This window comes from Alexandromys fortis, unplaced genomic scaffold (assembly GCF_014885135.2).
Source record: "Alexandromys fortis isolate MF-2015 unplaced genomic scaffold, M_Fortis_MF-2015_v1.1 scaffold_16, whole genome shotgun sequence".
NCBI lineage: Eukaryota > Metazoa > Chordata > Mammalia > Rodentia > Cricetidae > Alexandromys > Alexandromys fortis.
This window is the reverse complement of record NW_026067893.1, coordinates 19,357,467-19,378,048: the sequence shown is the minus strand read 5'-3', so window position 1 is coordinate 19,378,048 and position 20,582 is coordinate 19,357,467. Positions and strand designations below refer to the sequence as shown.

General features: G+C 46.7%; 1 protein-coding gene across 11 annotated transcripts in view; it reads right to left on the bottom strand.

Moving 5' to 3' along the window:
• Positions 1-20,582, bottom strand: part of Sorbs1 (sorbin and SH3 domain containing 1) — a 218,000-nt gene that overhangs the window by 24,814 nt on the left and 172,604 nt on the right. For 6 of the 11 annotated variants that reach the window (XM_050144513.1, XM_050144530.1, XM_050144547.1 and 3 more), the window contains 5 exons: positions 20,048-20,097; positions 10,369-10,541; positions 7,672-7,757; positions 4,209-4,376; positions 729-775 (listed from right to left, as the gene is read on the bottom strand). In XM_050144513.1, coding sequence (XP_050000470.1) covers positions 729-775; positions 4,209-4,376; positions 7,672-7,757; positions 10,369-10,541; positions 20,048-20,097 — 524 coding nt within the window. Of the gene's footprint in view, positions 1-728; positions 776-4,208; positions 4,377-7,671; positions 7,758-8,387; positions 9,858-10,368; positions 10,542-20,047; positions 20,098-20,582 lie in introns of all 11 variants that reach the window. The other 5 variants (XM_050144522.1, XM_050144537.1, XM_050144565.1 and 2 more) reach the window with 2 other exon arrangements.

Sequence of the window (20,582 nt, the reverse complement as noted above, 5' to 3'; positions counted from 1 at the left end):
TTAGCTATAAGGCCTTCTGGAATCTGTTTTTTGGTAGCATTTCCCAAACTGTGTTCCACAGAAAACAGAAAGGTTTCCAGGTCACCTAAATTTAGAGAACACTTGGGCCAAATAAGCAGATGAAGTTTTGTCCCTGAGAGAGTTCCACGGCCACAAACATGCCAACAACAGCTCATCTCTCCCAGGGGTCGGGGGCCTAAATATAGTGGTTTTCTGACTCATTTCTGCTACACTAGTTTTTTGGTTTTGTTTTTTAGAACACCTTGCAGGATGAACATTCCGAGGAACACACTTAGAGAAATGCTAGCTAGCATCCTGGAGGCCTTCTCTTTCGGGAATGCTATAGTAAAATGGGCCAAGTTCTATTCCTAGAGACTGGTTCTGATTGCTTCCACAAAAGGCTGGGTCAGAACATGCTGCACTCTAACCAAGCAGAGCACCTAGTCAGGCAAGAGGTAGCTCAGACACCAAGCTGCTGGGTTTGAACGCTGGCTCTATCACCTCTCAAGTGGGCTAGGCTCCTTCATATTGGTTCCCTAATTTTGGAACCCCACAGGACACAGGCCTTTTTCACGAGAGCCGAATGAGTTAATATAAGCAGTGTGCCTGGCATCGAGTCTACGCTTTATTATTTTCATTTCTGTCTTAGTTGTTTCTCCCAACTCTTTGCCCTAAGCCAACAGTATTTTCAAAGCGGCAGGGAAGAAGACAAACATGGCAGGACTTACTTCAGTGTCTGTGCTTTAAAGTCAAACTTGGCTCGGGCAGGTCTCATCTAAACACAAGAAACAATGCGGCATTAAAAGTTGTGAAAGTGGAACAATGAAAAGGAGACGTGTTCGCGAGGTTCTAGGAAGCAAAGCAGAGAAACCCAATCTAACCAGTTCATTTCGGTTTAGAAATCCGGACCAAATCGCAGCACCTGACCTCATCAGAATGACAGACGGATGTTTAGTCAGCTGCGTCATGCATGAAAATTCCCCTTCAAGAAGGCCACACTTAGGTAAGAGATGGTTTGCAAAGCCCCTCAGGCACGCTGTCAGCCAGCAGTCTTCAGACAACCCTTTCCTACCGTCTTACTCCGTGTGGGTCAGCTCCTGTTTGCCTAGTATAAGCTATGAATTGAAAGCAGATCAAACTCTGGTCACTTATCAGGACATCTGCTATTCCACAGGCCCCTACGGTCTGTGACATCATTCGAAAAGCCAGCTAGGGGAACCCTGACTCTATCTCTACATCCTGGAACTCCACCCTGGCTGTGGCAACCCCTTTCTCCTAGACACTCGAGCCTGGAAAGCCAGACCTAGCGGTCTCCACATTCTCATTAAGTTTGTCAGCAGTCACGCCTGCGTCTGCACGCCCTCAGTGGAAAACCCTGTTGCTCTGGGTCTGACCTCTGGTTCCCACAGACACAGAGCTTCCTTTGATTTTTTACCTTCTCCTCACTCTAATCTACTGTCACCCAGGAGCACAAATAACATTCTTCAAATTCTTCCTCACATGGGGTGGGTAGGGTGGGGGCGTAGCTTTGATGTTGGCTTGGGCTCTGGACTGTGGAGCAGATCAAATCTCCATCTCTAACCTGGGTGGAGGCTTGTGGGTCACAACCCCCTCACACTTAAATGTCTCTCTGCGTCATAGTCTCCTGTGCGCGTGCTACGTCTCAGTCTCGAATTCTTCGGCCCCGTCTCCGAAGAATTTATCTGCTTGCAAATCTTTCTCCTCTGCCCTTAAACATTCTTTAAAAAGGGACGTGTGAATTTGCTGGAATCATGTGCACAAGCTATTTCTACAGGCGTAGCTCTGACCTTGTCAGCGGCTGTGGCCTCTGTCTAGGGGAACAGCATGAAGGAAAGAAATGGTAGGCCCTCTACCAGACTGGAAGACAAGGGCAGAGTAGAAGGGGGAAGTGGAGCCCTTGAGGTGAGAAAAGGCACCTAAAAGCATCATTGGGCTATTCTAGTTGCTGTCCTTTGGTCATATGTCCTACATTTTCAGGCTTCTCGAGCTGGCTTTCACAGAGATCTTCTAGGGTTCATATTGCACCACAGGAGTTTTTGTGTCTTTACTGGCACCCAGGCTGGCTTTGAGCTTTGGATCCTCCTCCCTCGTCCTCCCAAGCTGAGATCGCAGGCACGTGCTGAGACTGGTTCTCCATAGGAATTTTCATCCTGTATTTTCATGCTTCTGTTCCCTTCTATCTGTATACATATGCATTAGGGGGCAACCGAACAACCACCTGATAATCAAGAAAATATCATATAATCCTAATGCCTATATTTATGGCATACTTTAACAGTTGTAGGTAAACAAGAGCAGAATGGATGGGAGAATAAGACCCGAAGACCAAACTGTAAGAATAAAAACTTCATAGAAATCACAATGAAAAATGTGTCGGGAGAGAGATGGCTCACCCATGCCATCCAGCTATTAGCCGTGTGAACGTTATAAAATGTATAAGACAGCAGCACATAGCCGCTGTCTGGATAACTTTGAACTCTGATTTTCCTAACTCCATATCCCAGGTGCTGGGATTAAGGTATGTGCCACCTTACCTGCCTGACATAATTATGTATGAAGTTGACTTCTGCATAAGACATGAATTGTGTTGTTTCTGCTCTACATGGAGAGAGTGCTATACAGAATTAGCAGCTGATGACTCTGCCGTCTACAGGGCACAGGGCACGCATTTGCTGATGTCACTGTCTCAACTGTCCGTCAACTAAAGGACAGTGATTCTTTAAACGTGGACCTTAATACATCAAAGCATCATACCACTTGCAAATTCTTAGACCCCACCCCAGATCAAAACATCAGTGGTGGGATGCAGGAGTCTGCATTTTGGTTTCTGCATTTAGCAATTCTCACACGATTTGGGAAATACCACTTGGGAGGGGATGCAGGTCCAGCAAGAAGAGTGTGCCTGGCTGTCACAGCTACTCCAGTTGAGCAGCCTTGGCAAGCCCATGTATCCCTACGGCGGCAGTTCTGTGGCTCCTTCCTCACACACAGGCAGGCCTGCTCTTGGGTCCAAACCGTCAGCAGAGCCTTCGGAGCAGGGCTGTGCTGAGGATTCCTCACACTGAGCGCCACGAGGCTGCCTGTCACTCACAAGTGGACAGAGACTTGCCACCATTTGCTTCCTCTATTACATTTCTTCTTTTTCTCCATACTTTAGAATCTACCTTGTCCCCCAAATTTCCTTCAAGTCAGATTCTCTCTCTTTTTTCCTTTATCACTTCTTCCCAGGATCCTTTCATTTCTTAAAAAAAAAAATAAGCTAACGATGCCCATTACTGGGAAGACAGAAACGTCAGTTATACCAAAAGGTAATAAAACTAGGTCTAGTGTCACTTCCTCTGGACCCACTAAGCTCAACCCATACACTTTTTGGAGAAGACCTGAGCCTCAGTGGGACCACATAAGGTTATACAGCAGGGCATAAACTCCTATTCAAGAGGCAGCCATTGATCTACCACACTGGCCTTGTGAGAAGCAAGACCTGGATAAAATCACTACACTCTTGCTTCTCATTCCTGGCATAGTATTAAACTCCTGTAGTCTAAGCTTAGAAATGAGAAACTTAAGGGAGCAGATGAAGTGTCTCTTTGCAGGGCTCTTATCCCCTCCACGGTTTATCCTTGCTGCAGAAGTCAAGAGTTCCAAACTTCAGTGCAATCCTTCAGCACCACTGAGCAATCGGTACTGCTCCCTGAGTTTTCAGCAGCAATGTCACTAAGTTTGGGGGCCTTTGCCAATGCTATAAAAGGTCACTCGGGTACTTTAATAAGGAAAGCTTCATTAACCATCTCTTTACAGAAGACTCTTGGGTTGTTCATACCCGAGCTTCTGAGACACATGGCCAAAGGGACACAGCTTCTAAGCAGAACACAATGCAACACGGTACCACGGTCAAATGCAAGATGGAGAGAGCTGGACTCATGAGGCAGCCAATGCTCTAAGCATGCAGCAGGAGTGTGCACCAGCAGATCCCAGTCCCACAGCCAGGCATGCTGAACGTATAGGGCACAGGACATAGTGGGGCTCATTCATGTCTATTCACCAGCCGCAAGAGAGCCAAAGCAAAGCTAGGGAAGCCAGGATGACAGACGCTGTTTGGAGAACTAAATAGGCCTACGAAGAGCAATGCCAAAGGAAGGCAAATATTGCTTTGGGTCAAGCAGCAGTTGGCGGCGACCAGAACAGACCTCTAACCCAGATTTCCTTTTTGCAGTATCATCTATATTGAGGAGGTCCCCAAAGCGCTCATTAGTGATAAACTGATGATGCGTCGGGATGACACCCGTGTGGCGTCGAGCTGCAATATCGGCCTCTTCTTGCTCGCGCTTAAGTCGTCTCTGGTCCGCTAAAAGTTTCTGCCATGAAATTGTATAAAATGGGCAGTAAATTATCTAGTCCAGCTTAATGGGAAAATGGCCATAGAAGCAACTAAGGAAGAAGGTGTGGGTGAACAGTAGAAGACATTAAGGGTCAGTGTCAAAACGATTCATGACCATAACTTTTATGTTCCCTTGGTAATTATCTACTGTGTATTTTGTAGGAAGGAGAGAGTACTTCCCAGAAGAAAGTGGGGACATTGGGATATGGGGACAAGTGATTCTATATTCTATAGGGTCTGTCTGACTATCCTTGGGCTCAGTCCAAAGCCTGCGCCTTCTGGCAACAAAGGCCAGGTGACCCAAGGGAACACATACAGCCTAGGCACTATTATCATGCTGGGTAGGTAGCTGGCATCTCTATCTGCCTTAGGCAATTATACAGTCATACAGTGTTTCCAAGACCGATCGTTATGTGTTATTTTCCCTTAACTATACCAGGCCTCTCAGGCTATGGGTCTGGACTATCCAGTAATTAGGTTAGTTTTTGCTTCTTTTATCAGGTACACTATCATCTTCTGCACATAGCTGCGCCGCCCCTTTCACGGAATGTGGCACCTCTTCTCCTAGGTCAGCCACCTCTTCCCCTGGGCGTAAGCTTCAGGAGGCCTCAGGATATACAGAGAAGGCTCTCCATGTGGCCGACAGGGAGTCTTGTTACTGTCTCACTGGCTTGTTTCTACACTAGGTGAAATGAAGTTGAGTTTCAGGAATGCTGTAGACACCTTAGAGAAAACAATGGCATCTGGGGTTAGAAGAAACAGATACCCCTGCTAAGGAAATGAAAGGTTGGGAGGGAGAGTTGGGGGAGGGGTATGGGATGAATTAGAGTCGAGGGAGTGGGGGAGGGATTTGATTCAAACTTTTGTATATTTGCATGAAATTCTCAAATAGTAAATAATAAAAGTGTTTTTAAAAGAAAATAACCATCTATTTTTCTTCAAGACTTTTTCAAATAATCCATGTTGGTTTTCACCAAATACCATTCGTGGCCTATTCCAATGGCCCAATAGAAAAGAATGTTAATGCCTTTTCTTATACCACTGCAATTTTCATTCCTGGATTAATACTCCTTGTGGGAAAGTATTTATTAGAAGCAGTACTTCTCAACATGCTCAGTTAGACATAAGTCTTCTTCCAGCAGACAATGAAATGACTCATGTGACATTCAGCTCCAAAAGATAATGGCCCAGTGTTCCTCTGGGATCTACAAAAACAACTCAGCAAATGGCTATGGGTCATCCAGCACTCCGAAAACTATCATAAAGAGTAAGCAAGATGACAGAGTGGTTTGCAAAGCACGGTGTCATAGAAAAAGTGCTGTTATAGGAAGGTGGGGCTTTAGTTCCTGGCTAAGTACTTTCCAGAGGTGTCCCTGTTCAAGCCACACCCTTGTTGAATAAAACAAGAGGGTTGGCTCGGTGGTCACCACTTGAAGGACCTTCAAGAACAGATAGGTTCTCCTTTTCTGAAAGGCTGTTACCATCAGTATCAACCATACAGATTTGCATAAAAGGGTGCAGACTAACACCCGACCGACTGTTTCTTTTTTGGTTTTTTTTTTGATCTTTATATCTTTCTTTTATAATTTATTTATTTATTTATTTTAAAAAAGAAAACAAAACATTTTTTTGAGCTTATGGGGATCCATTCTTTTTTTTATTTATTTATTAAAGATTTCTGTCTCTTCCCCACCGCCGCCTCCCCGTTGATTGGGGGAGGAGGAGGGAAAGGGGAGGCCTCCCCACTGTTTCTACAGCAGTGGATTAGACATGCTCAAGGCTGTATTCAAAAGCCCTGGTGCTTTGGCTGGTGGGTCATTATCTGTGGGTCAGATATCAAATGGAAAAGGTTTAAACCAGGTACTTAAACCCGACTCAGGAAATCCACCAGGTCTGTGGTTTAACTATATGAGCCCATGTCCATGAGGAAAGACAAACCGTTTCAAGATCTGTCCATCAGCATCCCCAAGGATGCAAACCTCTCACGTTGAGTGTGCAGCTTTCAAGGGATTAAACCAAATCAGGAAACTATGCCTCTTAGTAAGACTCACCCACCGAACCTTCCACATTGAATACTAACGTTTTATTACTAAAATGGATTTTTAACTTTCCTCTCCTGGCATGAGAACTTTGTCTCTCTGACAGAACAAGTACAGAAAAGCCTGGAAAGGAACCTGCTCTAAGTCCTGACAGACACTCATCATTTATGAGTTTTAGATGTGGTAATTTAAACAATTCTGGGCACCAAACACTTCCCCTGGCTTCTGAGAGATAAGCACAGTGTCTGTAGGAGAGACATGTTGATTTTACACACCCAACAGCAATGGTTATCATCAGAGCCCTCAAAGTCAGTCTTGCCTTAAACCCTTAAGGAAACTCCACCTATACTCTGGGACCACTCAAGCCAGACCGACAGAGAAAAGGGGGATGGGAACAGTTGTGATATTTGAACATCCTCCTGCACCGCTAGCAGTTCTGAGTATCCGCGCATCTCTTAACAAAAGTCAGGAAAGTGGACACTGGACTTATCTAATCTATGCGACTCCCTTTTCCTTGGGATGTGCAGCCGGAACATGTGTGTTGTAAGGCTTTATCACAGCAGAAGTCAAGATGCTGCCCTCTCTACAAGGATGGCCATTTCATACATTTCCAGGACAGCTCTATTCCAGGCCCTGAAAGTCATCCCACACGGAGACATTTCAGTGGACCCAAGGAAACGTCCAGACTCTGACATTCTCGTGTGGAGCTTGCCAGCACTAACGTGACATCTCCTTTCTGTGGAAAAGCCAGCAGAATTACAAGCAACTTCTTCAAATCGCTTGTAAAGTGTAATGTGGTCAGTACTGCCATCCTATTTTTCCAATGGCAATCCTCCCCCACTTGAGGTATGCTCTGTGCCGATTCTGAGTACCCGAGAAACAGAAGGGTGGATTTCCTTAAATAACACGGGATGTATTGTTTGGGGGGGAAGGATGAGAAACCTGAACTCCCGTTTCTAAGCCTCCAAGGCATTAAGTACAATACAGACCAAGTCATCTACCTGCAACAGACTGGAGGGAGGTGGCACTTAGAAGCCAGTGGCCATAGGGGACAGTCGGTCCTGCTGTCCGGGAGAGCAGACTACAGAAGAATAAATGGAGCCCTTATCTTAAAGCCACCACTGCTCCTGGTCAATGCACCATAACCCTTCTGACAGATGTCTAGAAAGTTCCGTTCCTGCACTTTTCTTTTACCCCCAAACAAGAACAAAAAGGTTAAGATAGGAGAATTACCTCTTTATCATCATGCCGTCTCCGGATAAATTCTTCCGCGGACTCCAAGTAATCAGCTGGTATAAAATGTCTTGGTGACTCTGAATCTTCAAAACAACAGAACAGAGTTAAAACAGGCCAAGGTTTAGTGGGAAGCCAGGTTTTTTTCTATTATTAAGGTCAAGTTTATAAACATTGCTGAATAACACTTAATGACAAATTCTGAAGAAAAAACCCTAAGCCCCAACCCCACCGGCTTTTTTGATTTACTTACAAACCAGCTTAATACAAAGACAACTCACCAGAAGGCCAAAGGTGAGCAAAGAAAGGGACATTCTCTTAAGCGTCCCCACAAAGAGGCGTGCAGGCTCTAACAGGGACAGACCGTACACTCACACACATGGGGCCACGGAGAGAGGCTGCCTCTCAAAAAACCACAGGGAGACTGGGGATTGATGCCAACAGGGGTTTGAGAGTTCAAATGAACCCAGTTCTTGGATACAAGCTAAACGGCCAATTTTTCTTTCGAAACAGTTTGGTGGTTAGTCTAAATGAAGTGGGGGGGGGTTGTTTTTAAAGAAGTGCAGCCACTACAAGCCATGGTTAATTGCCAAGCAAAACAAACAGAAGCAAAAGACAAGGCAAAAGATGAGCACCGAGGGCACACAGAGGGAGGGACAGAGCAAGCCAAGTGGAGACAGGGGGAGGTGAGACTGGTCAAACACACAAAATGCCACCTCCATGGGCCGCTGCCAGTTCCCTTTGTGGATTGTTGTTCCTGTCCAAGCCATGGTCTGAGTAGAGCACGGGGTTCCCATTATTAACGGCCCCGGTGCAATCCTCCAGGCCTGCGGATCTGTCCAGAGAGGGCTCTGAGTTATGGCTAAGCCTTGCCATGGTGTGTCGGGAAGACAGGCGGGTGGGGACCATGGGTTTCCCCTCAGAGTGGGGCTGGTCCTGAGGGCCCTGACTGGGGATGTCTGCCTTTTGGCTGGCAGGGGGCCCTGAGGAGTCATTGGGGGGAGGCTGTCTGGGGTGGTGTTGCAGGGGCTTTTTCAACCGAAAAGGGAGGGGGCTCATCAGGTAGATGTTTCTGAGGAGACTGTTCCTGTCGCCCCTGGAATCGGAGCGCCAGTCTGGCTGCCTGGAGGACTGCTGCTGCTCATGCTTCCGGATCGTGGTGAAGCGGGTGTACGAGGCCGGGCAGGTGCCCTTGCACTTGTTGAGGCGATGCTTAGGGAAGTCTCCATGGACACTGCCCCCGCTGCCCTCCCTGCTGTCATTAGAAACATTGGAACAGTGGTCTAGCTCATCTGAACAGATAGAAAGGGGCTCAGAAGGCTCAAGGCTCCTGAAGCTCAAGGCATGGTCCGCCATATTTCTACACGTGGGGGATGCATAGACCCCGGCAGAGTTCATCCCATCCATCTCTCTCGGACGGAGCTTGGTGGACTCGAGGAGGGACTCGGCGGAACGAGCTGAAGTCAGGCCGTTTCTAGACGGCACGGGCGTGGGGGACTTGCTGAGCCTGCCAGAGAAGTCCAGGGATGGCATGGACCGGGACCGCTGAATGAGCTGCTCAAAGGCCGTGATACGGGAAGACACGGTGTGCTTGGGGATATGCTCTGAGCCTTCCTGGCTAGCACCCAGCTCACCCCTGGCTAATGCCAGGCTGCTCCTTTCAAAGTGGGAGGCGAGATCCCGCACACTTGAGGAGGAGATGGAGCCTAAGGAGAGGCCAGCTCGGTTGATCTGGTGCATGTCCCGGTAGAACATGGAGAAGTGCAGTCCGGCCTTTCTGGAAAGAGGGCAGGGCCTCCTGGCGCTGGTGCCGTACTCCTGGAGGCTCATGGTGCTACTGGACCTGCTGTCGTAATCCCGCCGCGAGCGCATCAGCAGGTTCTCGATGCTCCCCCCAACCCGGAGTGGGAGGCCTCTTTTGGGATCATTCAAAGAAACGCAAAGGTTCTCACAGCTCTGAGCCTTCTCTGAGGGCAACAGGACACCCTTCTGTTCCTGCAAGAGAGCGCTGGGAGCAGAGAGCCTGGGTTTGAATTTAGAAGGAAGGATCTCCGAAATGCAGGCTTTCGCAGCCGACAGGGGTTTCTTGGGCTTACACCCAGGGCCTAAGGCATTGCTAGTGTGAAACGTTCGGCTATGGACTGATGATGAAGAAATCATGTGAGCATTCCCGCCTTTACGATCCACTGGTAAGCATGCAGAATAAAATAAACACACCCATTAGGTTAAAGCTGAAAGCTGCCTTAAAGAAGAAGAAAAAAAAAGGGAGAGGAAAGAAAAAAAGGAGAGGTAACATGCTCATTTGTCATAAGGGCTTTAAAAAGTCTCCAGTTGATGTCCAGAAGCAAAATAATTTGTGCTGCAAAGCAGGTGCGAAGATGCAACGAAAGAAATGGCCACCCCGCCGGTTAAGGAAGGCTGAAGCTCGGCTAACTCTGGGAAAACGGTTTAGAACAACAAAAAAGAGAGAGATGTTTCAGAGAGAACAAGGTTGGGGTTGGTGGTGGGGACCGTTAATACCAGAAAGAAAAATGGCCGGCAAGGAAATAGGTGAGGGGGCGCAAGAAGGCTCCAAGGCCTGGACGTGGACCTGAACAGGCAGAGCTGTCCCCTGCTGCTGCAGGTCCACCCACTGCCAACACTCAGGTGACAGGCATGTAGGAGACAGACGCCTGCAGTCTTCAGCCTGTCCGTTACCTTTAGTGGAAGCTGAGCTGGAGGGTCGCTTGAGCCCGCTCAGGCCCTGCAGAGGGATGTCGCCACCTTCCAAGACACTTTTATAAATCTGCCTCTCGTTCTCCAAGCTAGCGAGAACCCCGGGGGTCCCATCTGGTTCTCTCTTCACTGCATGGAAGTTGGAAGAATATATACTACAAACAAGGTCATTTTAAAAGAGAAAAGGAGAGGGAGGAAAAACATACAAAGTTAGTTTGTTCAACATTCTTCTAGAAAGCCCCTTTGTCACCAGCTCAGAAGAAAGCTAATCTTTCTGGCTTCCTCCTCAGGCCCTGGGCTTTCTCGGGGCTTGTTCATTTAGACATAGATTTCTGTGGACAGGTAGGCCACCATGGCCTGGGTGCACAGGAACACTACCTAAGCAACAAAGCTCCCGAAGTTGTAATGTCTACATTTGTCTAAATTATAAATAAGGAGCTGAGAGGTGGTGACGCACACCTTTAATCCCAGCACTCAGGAGGCAGAGGCAGGTGGATCTCTGAGTTTGAGGCCAGCCTGGTCTACGAGAGCTAGTTCCAGGACAGGCTCCAAAGCCACAGAGAAACCCTGTCTCAGACCCCTCCCCATCCCCCCAAAAAAGAATAAAAGAAATAAATAAGGGCTGTGATTCCAGTACCTGGAAGACTGGGGCAAGAGGAGTTTCAGTTTGAGGCCAGCCTGAGCTACACAGTGAGATCCTATCTTAAAAAAAAAAATGGGGGTGTGTAGAATAACAAGGAGCCAAGCAGCTAGACACAAGATGGCACATCCAGGGACGTGAGCAGAGGATGCAGAGGCCCGAGGTGTGGCCAGCAAATTCAAGCCCATGGCCCAGATCATGTTTTTCTAGGTTACCTTGCATGAGAGCTTTGGCTGACAGAACCATCAAAATCACCAGCTAAAGGAAGACAACAGCCCTAGCTATCTGTGGCCTCGGGGAAATGAGCAACTGAGCGAAGTCAGAACCTGGAACTCTAGGCACCCTTATCACAGCTAGAGTTTTGTTTTGAGGTTTTGGCTGAGGTGATCTTCCCGTCTCAGCCTCATAGTGGCATAAACCACCAAGCCCAATGTCACAGCCACATCTCGCATTCATTTCCTTCAAAGCTGTTGTCAGAACCTGACACCATTTCTCATCTACACACCATTGCCCACTTATTTGCTTCATTTATTATTTTTAAAGTATGAACTTTATTCTGATGTTTTATATATATGTATATATATGAACGATTTTCCCACATGTACACATGTGCACCACATATATGTCTGGTATCTACACAGGTTAAAAGAAGGCACTGGACACCTAGGAACTGCAGCTATATTTGGTTGTGAGCCATCATGTGGGTGCTGAGGACTGAACTTGGATCCTCTTCAAGCCCTACAAGTGCTCTTAACTGCTGAGCCATCATTCCAACCTCTGATTCATTTATGTGTTTAAAGGTCTATTTATTTTTATTTTATAAGTCTGTGCCTGTATGTGTATATATGTGCACCACATGGCTGAAGTGCCCAGAGAAGCCAGAAGAAGGCATCAGATCCCCTGGAGTTGGAGCCACAGACAATCGTGAGCTGCTAGAAACCAACCTGGTTCCCCTGCAAGACCAGTAAGAGCTCCCAAGCACTGAGCCATTTCTCTAGGCCTTCATTTATTTTTATCTTCTTTGAAATCTAGGTATTTTTCAAGTTATTCTTTTTAAAATGAGGTGTGGCACAGGAAAAAACCCCAAAGTATTTACTCACTGAGCTGCCTTTGCATATCTGCTTTTCCTGTGGTCTAACCTGCTGAAGCATTAACATGACACATATTCTGTCTCATTCTACCTCAACCCCACACACCTCATTCCCCCAGAAGAGAACAATGTCTTTCTCATAAAAGCATGTAGGCATCTGTTATATACTTTTGATCCTAATGAGATCATTTTCCTGTTATCATAAGATTTGTCAGCTTTAAAGACCAACAGCCTCATGGAATTCATTCACTCTAATATTTTATTGTGTTATCAGATATATAGAAAAGTTTAAAGAATGGGAAGAGTGGCCACTATATCAATCCCACCGAGGTTCTCCAGGGAACATAGAAAGGTACTTACTAATCATATGCCTATCCATTTGTCTTTGTGTCTACCCACTGATGGAACTTTCCATAGTCCACAAACCCAGCCCTTCATTCAGCTTGAGTCCCAATAATTACAGATAACAATGGCAAAAAAAAAGTATGACATAAAAGGCACACACACACACACACACACACACACCCCTCTCTTCCTTTGGTTTTAGATAAGGAAATGAAGCCCTGATAGATTAGATAGCCTGTCAAGGTAGGCAAGATCAGCAGATTGCAGAGCCAGAACCCTAGTTATACCACTGGATGTAGGTTGCATTCTCTGATGGTGTCTTAGACTATTTCCATCTGGCCAATGAGGCAGTGCTTCACACACTGCACGAGTCAAGGGTATCTGAGTTTCATTTTCATTATCACCAAGCATCATCTGCCAAGACTCCATCCCGGGAACAAGTGGTACCTGAACGCAGGACTCAAGGAAGAGAGGAGCCCCGGAGATGCAGTGGTGCCTACATCGTTCAGGCCCTAAGTGCCTCCAGCACGAGCATCAGCCCTCATAGCTGTTGCCACTAACTAGCCGTACCTCATGCTCACTGAGGCTAAGAGCTTTACCACCATTGCAGAGGACCTGCCCAAGGCTACACGGGCTTTTTACTCTCTAGAGCCTGGATGAAGGGATTTTTCCTTTGTTATCTGAAATGGGGGGAAAAACTCACTGGAATCCCAAAGACAAGAAAACCAAGCCTCGAGGCTGAAAAACATGCAAAAGAAGCAAGCACCAAACAGAATTCTCGGTTCATCTCTCACTTGGGAGGAAACGCGGAATCAGGATGGGCTGACCTTTTTCCTCAAGGCTTCGCCTTGATTCCCCACAGCCCCCTAGACCACACTGCCTATGAGGCACCGGGTGAAGATTCTGAATGAATAAAAGGCTAAACACATTCTAAGTGTAAACCTTGGCAAACTTGGGCTGAGGTATGTAAAAACATGAATTTAGATATTCTTCCTTTAAAACAAGTGATTTAGAGATGCTGACCCCTGGTATCTGTCATCACAGGTATCCTGCAAACCTGCCTGAAAGTACCACCTATACCCCAGAGAAAGGGGTTTGGCTTTCCTGGGGTCAGAGATCAGCCTGAAGACACTGGCTCTGCCCATGAAGCTTCTGACCTACAGGGTTTGCAAAAAAAAAAAAAAAAAAAAAAAAAAAAAAAAAAAAAAAAAAAAAAAAAAAAAAAAAAAACAAAAAAACAAAAAAAAAAACCCTCCACCCTCCCATCCCAAGATTACGATAAAAAAAATCATGGGCTCCTGTTTAAAAAAGGGGACCCCAAGGATGGGTCTATAGATCCTGCCTCCAGAAAGTACAAGTTCATCTAAATCTTTTTTTTTTCCACTTGTTTGGGTTTCCTAATTAAAGATCAAGACAACACCGTATTTTCTTCCTCTTGTACAAACGCCAACTGCAAAACTACATATCTGGTCCTTTGACTTTGTCAACCCCCAGCTAGGGGGACTTAGGGCTCTGATATGAGGGTCCTGTCCAGCCCGTGGTGCTGGAGAGTAACTCAGACAACTTCTACCGGCCACCTTTTCGTTCTGAATGACCTCAGGCTCAGTCAGACCTCCTACCTACCTTTCCTTTCCTTTCTCACAGCTGCCTGACCTAGGGCCTCTACCTCAGCAGCCATCGGTACTCCCCCACCCAGCCTGTCTGCTCTCTGTGTCCCACCCATTTCTTCCTGCTTCTCACAGAATGACAAGCCAACACTCAGGAAACCTCTGGGAATGCAGTTGCTACAGCCAAATGTTTTCTTTCTTGATACCAAAGTTAACAAAAGAATGCTTTTCCCAGGTGCCCGAGGTACAACCGAGGTACCTTATTTAAGAGCAGTGTGTAAGGGCCTCACCATGTTTTTAAAGACACCGTCCCCAATGGCCTTCCTAGTGTAGGGTCATTTGTTCCATTGCTCAAAAGAGGAAACTGAGGACCAGAGTGGTGCCTGCCTTTGCTTAAGGTCACAGAGCTACTAGGACTTTGCTATATCCAAAAAAGATGAGAGCTGAGAGAAGTCACACTGGCCTGCAGGCTGAGTGAAGGAGCTACAGCCAGAGTAAGCAGCTACTGACATTAAACAAAACCAGGCAAATTCGGAGGAAGTTCAGCTCTGTCTGAGAAGCCGGTGCTGAGTCAGATCTAGGTTCCGACTGAGAGAGCCAGGAGACAGGGCAGAGAACTGAGCCTCTGGCTGAGATGCAGAGCTGGTCATAGGATTTAAAGAGGTTTCAACAGAAACACACTCACTGGAAGAATAAAGTGAGAGAGCAGAGTGACCACTCTGCGTCTCCTGCGTCACGTGCAGCGACCACTCTGCGTCAGCTGCGTCCACTTTGCGTCAGTTGCGTCCAGGTGCACTAACAGAGCGGTCTGGGGGCAGTGGACAGGGTGTGAAAAGCCAGATTCCAACAAGGAATTCCAGCTGAGAAGGGCTGATGCTTAGGTTGTTTGAAAGCTTGCAAACAGGATGGTTTTCTTGGCTTCAGTTTCTTTCATTTGCTAAACTAACACTGATAATGAGGTTGCCTAGCAAATCCACCGGCGAACCTGTAAGCCCTTCTTTCAGACTCCACGCTGACTGCCAGACACATCAGCTGGATGCTCTTGAGACATCTCCAGCCCAACACATCCTACCCCATACCTGGCTTGTTCAGCCACCTGTCCGTACTTAAGCAGAAAGTCTAGGGAATCAGCCCCTTCCTCTCTTTCCTCCCCAAACCCTATCAGCCACCATGTCCAGCTTTTTCGCCAGCCTACATTAACCGCCTTCCTCTCTACTACCAAGCTGTCGTTTCACTATCATTATCTATGATCCTGCTACACGAAACCCCTCCCAGCTTCCAGTCCCAACTCCCTGCAATCAATGTTGGTATTATCTCCAGGAAAGATATATGGCAACACAGAATGTGCTAATTTACTAAACAATTACTTATCGAGCGCCTTCTACCTATCAGTCACTCTCATAGGTGCAAGAGATAATAAAACTGATCAAAGTTTCTAGCCTCGGAGAGATGGCTTGGCAGAGACGAGCACACCCTGCTCTTAACAGAAGACAAGTTCAGCTCCCAGCACTTCAGCCTGCTCACAACTGCCTCTAACTCCAGCTCCAGGGGATCCAACACCCTCTTCTCATCTTCAAGAACACTGAACTCTGGTGCACATGTCCTCACACAGACATATGTACACATACATAATTTAAAAGAAAATAAACCTTAAATCCTTCTTGTTCAAAAACAACTGACAACTTCAGAAAGAATACCAGGCAATTGTGTTTAATGTAGTTTTGTGGGAGGCGGTCCATCCAGTCTTCTAAGTCATTTATTTTTTGGTTTTCGTTATTGTTTTGTTTCCCCCCCCCCCCAGCTCTAAAAAGCCTTCCTTTGATCTCTTACCCTCTGCACAGTAAGAGGTGCCCACTCCCTTCTGGATCCCAGCATTACACCAGCCTCACTGGATTCAAGTTACTGCTAAGCAATCTGTTTCCCATTACACAGTGAGCCCTGGCAGACTGTTGGCTGCATTAATCTTCCTAAACCTGGTGCCATGTAGGTCTTTTAACAAATGCTGATGGAATGAATGGTTCCAAACTCAAATACCTACACACAGAGGAGCTTCTAGTGTATGTCCAGGAACTGGGGAATCATCAATGTTTTATATAGTTCTTTAGCGTGTGTTTTGCTTTCAGATTAAGGAAACTGCTCTCTCTGCTGGTTCAGAAAGAGCAGCTTTTCCTCGAGTGCCACCTTCTGGCTAAATAGCGCAAAGAGTTTTTTTTTGTTTTTTTTTTTTTTTTGTTAAGCAAAGACAGTTTTAATAGGCTGAAAAGATAAGCAATGGTTAGATGAAAATTACAAACTTAAAGATCCAGAAACACTTGGGGAATAAAATATAAAGCCAGGCATATGTTGTGACAGTAACTATAACAAAAGGAATTGGGGGAAAGGACTGTTCACTGTGTTAGAATGCTGGGACGTTGACTGACCATGAACACAAGATGGTTCACACTGTTCCCACCCTCCCCTGACCCCCTGCCCTGCCGCCATCATCATCATCACCACCATCATCATCACCACCATCATTTGCTTATTTGTTTGTCTTTTGAGTCAATGTGTTTCCCATTTCCCCCAGGCTGGCCTTGAACTGTCAGTCATCTGGCATGCTGCCAAATCCAGCTCTGTTAGAATTGTGAGATAACAAGTGCTCATGAACAAAATTCTGAATTTCAGTCTGCCCAAGAAAGTGTGGCTTTAAAACTAACTCTGTAGGTTCCACAGAGCTGCAAACCTCTCCTCATCCCTTGGCAATGCTCCCCTCAACGTGTCACCCCAGTACCTCCATCAAGAGCTCCAGGTTCAGTGTGCAAACGGCCTGCCTCTGTGCTTAGCAAGCTGGGGTCCAGTTAATCATGATTTATGAGCCCGATAACTGCATGCTTCCCTTTATGTCAGGTACCACGCTTGGGCTGGTTCCCCGCCAGCTCCAGATAGCTTACGTATTTGATCCAGTTTGTCCTACTAAGTATTTCAGATGAGCTACCCCCCCCCCCCACACACACACCAAAACAAAAGTGAGGTCTTTGGAGACTTATTTCAGTAATATAAATAAGACTGGAAGCCTGGTGTGGCGTGGTGCACACTGTCAACCCCAGCACTCAGGAAGGAGAGGCAGGCAGATCTCTGAGTTTTGAGATCAGTCTGATCTACAAAGAGAGATCCAGGAAAGCCATGGGTATACAGTGAGACCTCATCAAAAGAAAAACGAGAGGGAGGACAGGAGGGAGAAAGGGAGGGAGACTGGCTGGGATAACATCCCATCGAGTATCATCTCAAAGGCTGGGGGGGGGGGGGTCTGAGAAAAGGGGACTCTGTGAAGCACTTTAGATTCACCGCCTCCTGCTAGGCCAGTGCTTCAAAGAGTTGCTTACAATGGATTTAACAGCTCAAAATTCAGCTGCATTCTGACCAAGTTAGAATCAGTACAGTTTAGATGAGGTTCTGCTACCAACATCTGGTCCAGAGCATCACTACTTCTCCTCTGGGCAGAACACTCCCACAGCAGCTGTGGAACTGTAGGCAGGACACGGTCCTAGAGTGCACATTTCCTCACCAGTACACTGGAGACTGATGATTACACCTGCTCCTGGGGTGCTCAGTGAACAGCAACAAAGTATGGGGAGACCCGTGTTCTTAGCCCTGACTGAGCACAGTGGTGATGTCCACTTTTAACCCTTACACACGTCATCCCTCTGCCGCTTTGTCTCTCATTTGTTATGCTCATTTTGTGGGGGTGAGGGAACCATTCCAAAATTCCTACTGTGATAAGCAGCATGGTGCCAGCTGACCTAAGGAATTTACTGAGCTGGGCACTCAGTGCAGCAGGCCACTCTGTCCGTTGTAGTTCAAGGAGATGAGAGGCAAGCGAGCCGGCCGGGCAGCACCGTTAACTCCAGCCATCCCTAAAGTAAGGCGGGCAGAGAGTCCTGGTTAAAATGCTCACTGCAACCAAAACCAGCACATCTCAATTCTTGCAGGTCTACCTGGCACCCTGGAGGTGGAAGGCCTTGCCCGCGGGGGGTTTATAATCAGCAATTAGGAAAGTCTACACAAAGAACTCAAGATAGCTGGCAGTAGAGGCGGAGGCCAGAAGCACTAACACAGCCTGGGCGTAAGCAAGTTCAGTTAGTACGTGTTTACACAGTGGAAGAGTTTGCTATCTACTACAGATCTACTGCGGTAAGATAAGGGGAGCCCTGGAAATACTCAGCCAGGAGAACAGCTGCACAGGAAAAGCCCTGGGAAAAGCATGCTGGGAGAGGAGTTAGGTCTCTGATTATGTGAAGAATGGGATTGACCTGTAGGTGGAGACATGCCCTTGTCTGCTCCTATAAAGATGAATCCAATGGGGCTGGTGGGTGGCTTGGGTCATCTCTAGTTAGACAGGTTTATCTTAAGATAATGTACTTTTCCTTTCCAGAATTCCCACCTCCACATGCAGTCCTTGTGAATCTAGCCAGCACGAGGTTCAGCTAGATGCGCAAGTCTTTCTGAAGCCTGACGCAGAAAAATGTAACTATTTTTTTTCTCCTTTTTTTTTTTTCTTTCCCCAGCTGCTGGCCAGAACTTAAGAATGCCTTTAAGCTCCCTAATTCACATTTTGGGGCTTCCTTACTTTTTCAAAATCTCCCATGCCGACCATGGGCTGCCTGCTGCCAGGTGACTGTCCTGTAAGGGCCTATCTCAAGCAAGGTGGCTTTTGTTTCTTCTCCATCCTCTTCCTTCCTTCCAGGCAGCTAAGGGACTGACGCCCTGGGGTTTTCCTTTTCCATTCTAGTAAGATGTCCTCAAGCTTCTATGTATACCCATTCTTAAATTCTTTTTATTTATTTATTTATTTATTTTTTATTTATTTATTTTTTTAAAGATTTATTTATTATGTATACAACTTTCTGCCTCCACACGCCAGAGGAGGGCACCAGATCTCTTTACAGATGGTTTGGAGCCACCATGTGGTTGCTGGGAATTGAACTCAGGACCTCTGGAAGAGCAGACAGTGCTCTTAACCACTGAGCCATCTCTCCAGCCCCATCCATTCTTAAATTCTTGAATTAATAAAACTAAAAAACAAAAGGGGACCCCAAGTTCCCACGTATCATATGGTAGCTCTGTTGGGACACCCCAAGATTTCCATTTCTCTCCTGTCTTTCAATTAATTGTCGGAGAAAATAAAACCATTCCTGCACCCCTAGACAGTATCAGTTACTTCATGAAGAAGTGAATGAGAGGTACATGCATTGTGCAGTCAAAATCTTAAAAACTGACAGAAGGGGAAAATCCATATCCATATGAAAATCTAGGCTCTAGCTTTTCATCCTACAAGCCAGGACTGGCCTTAGGACCTAATCCCACTATCTGCCCCTCTATCTTTATTCCAGGTCTGGTACATCCTAGCTACACTCCCTTCCCTCAAAGATCCACTGAGGGCAATTTTGATTCGAATATAGACAAACAGGTCAATAAGACGGCTCAGTAGAGAGAAGCAACTGGTCTGTAAGCCTGGTGACCCAGTTAGATTCCCAGAGTTCACGGTAAAAAGAAAACTGACTCCAAAAGCTTGTCCTCTGACTTCCACAGCCACACCAACACACACACACACACACACACACACACACACACCAACCCACCCCCACCCCACACACACGTGAAATAAATAAAATTAAAATAAACGTAGACAAATAACATCACATTCCAAAGGTAAAGATATCATCAACCTGGGGAAAAGTTAGTGGTAGGCAACATGAGTTATTGTAACAATAATTTGGAGAGAGAACAAAAAAAAAACTAATTTGAAAACTACAATACCATCAAACTACTGAACGACAAGGTCCAAAGCACAGGACTCCCACTGCCCTGAGCCCTCCCTCAGGACCGAAGCCTTTGCTGCTTCCCACCAGACACCACCAGACAGACACAGATGAACACCGTGTCCAAACCACCAGGCTTTCTCACCCTGTCTAGCCCTGAAAACACCGAGTGGCTACTTACTATCCAGGAGGCTCTGAGGTAACGTCTGGAGTCGGGCTGACTGCTGAGCTCTGTAAAAGTCAAACAGAAAAAGGAATAATGTAAAAAGGAACCGTGATTTGGGTGGACTTATAGGTTGCAAAGCAAGGGAAAGGAGACAAGCCACTTCAGTTCGGTCATGTAGATGGTGCCCCTGAGGGATAAGAGGCTTGGACACAAAGACTGGGGGGTGCCGGGCTCTCATCTTTTGCCTCAAAGGAGATGAAGCCACCAACACAGATGGGCCTGGAGGTGGACTTCAGCTCACATTTATCCTCAGCCGCAACCCCAGGAAGCAGAAGCCCCTTCATCTGTGCCTCCCCAGTCCTCAGACACCCCGCCAAGCCCACTGTGGATCCTTTCATGCACCCCAAACACCACCACATCCAGGAGGGTCACACAACACTCTAGGTAGAGACTGCATTTTAAAAATGCATTTAAGATGATCACACCATGTTTACACAATCCATTTATGCCTGTAGACTGAGAAGTGTGAAAACGAAACACAGTTTCACAA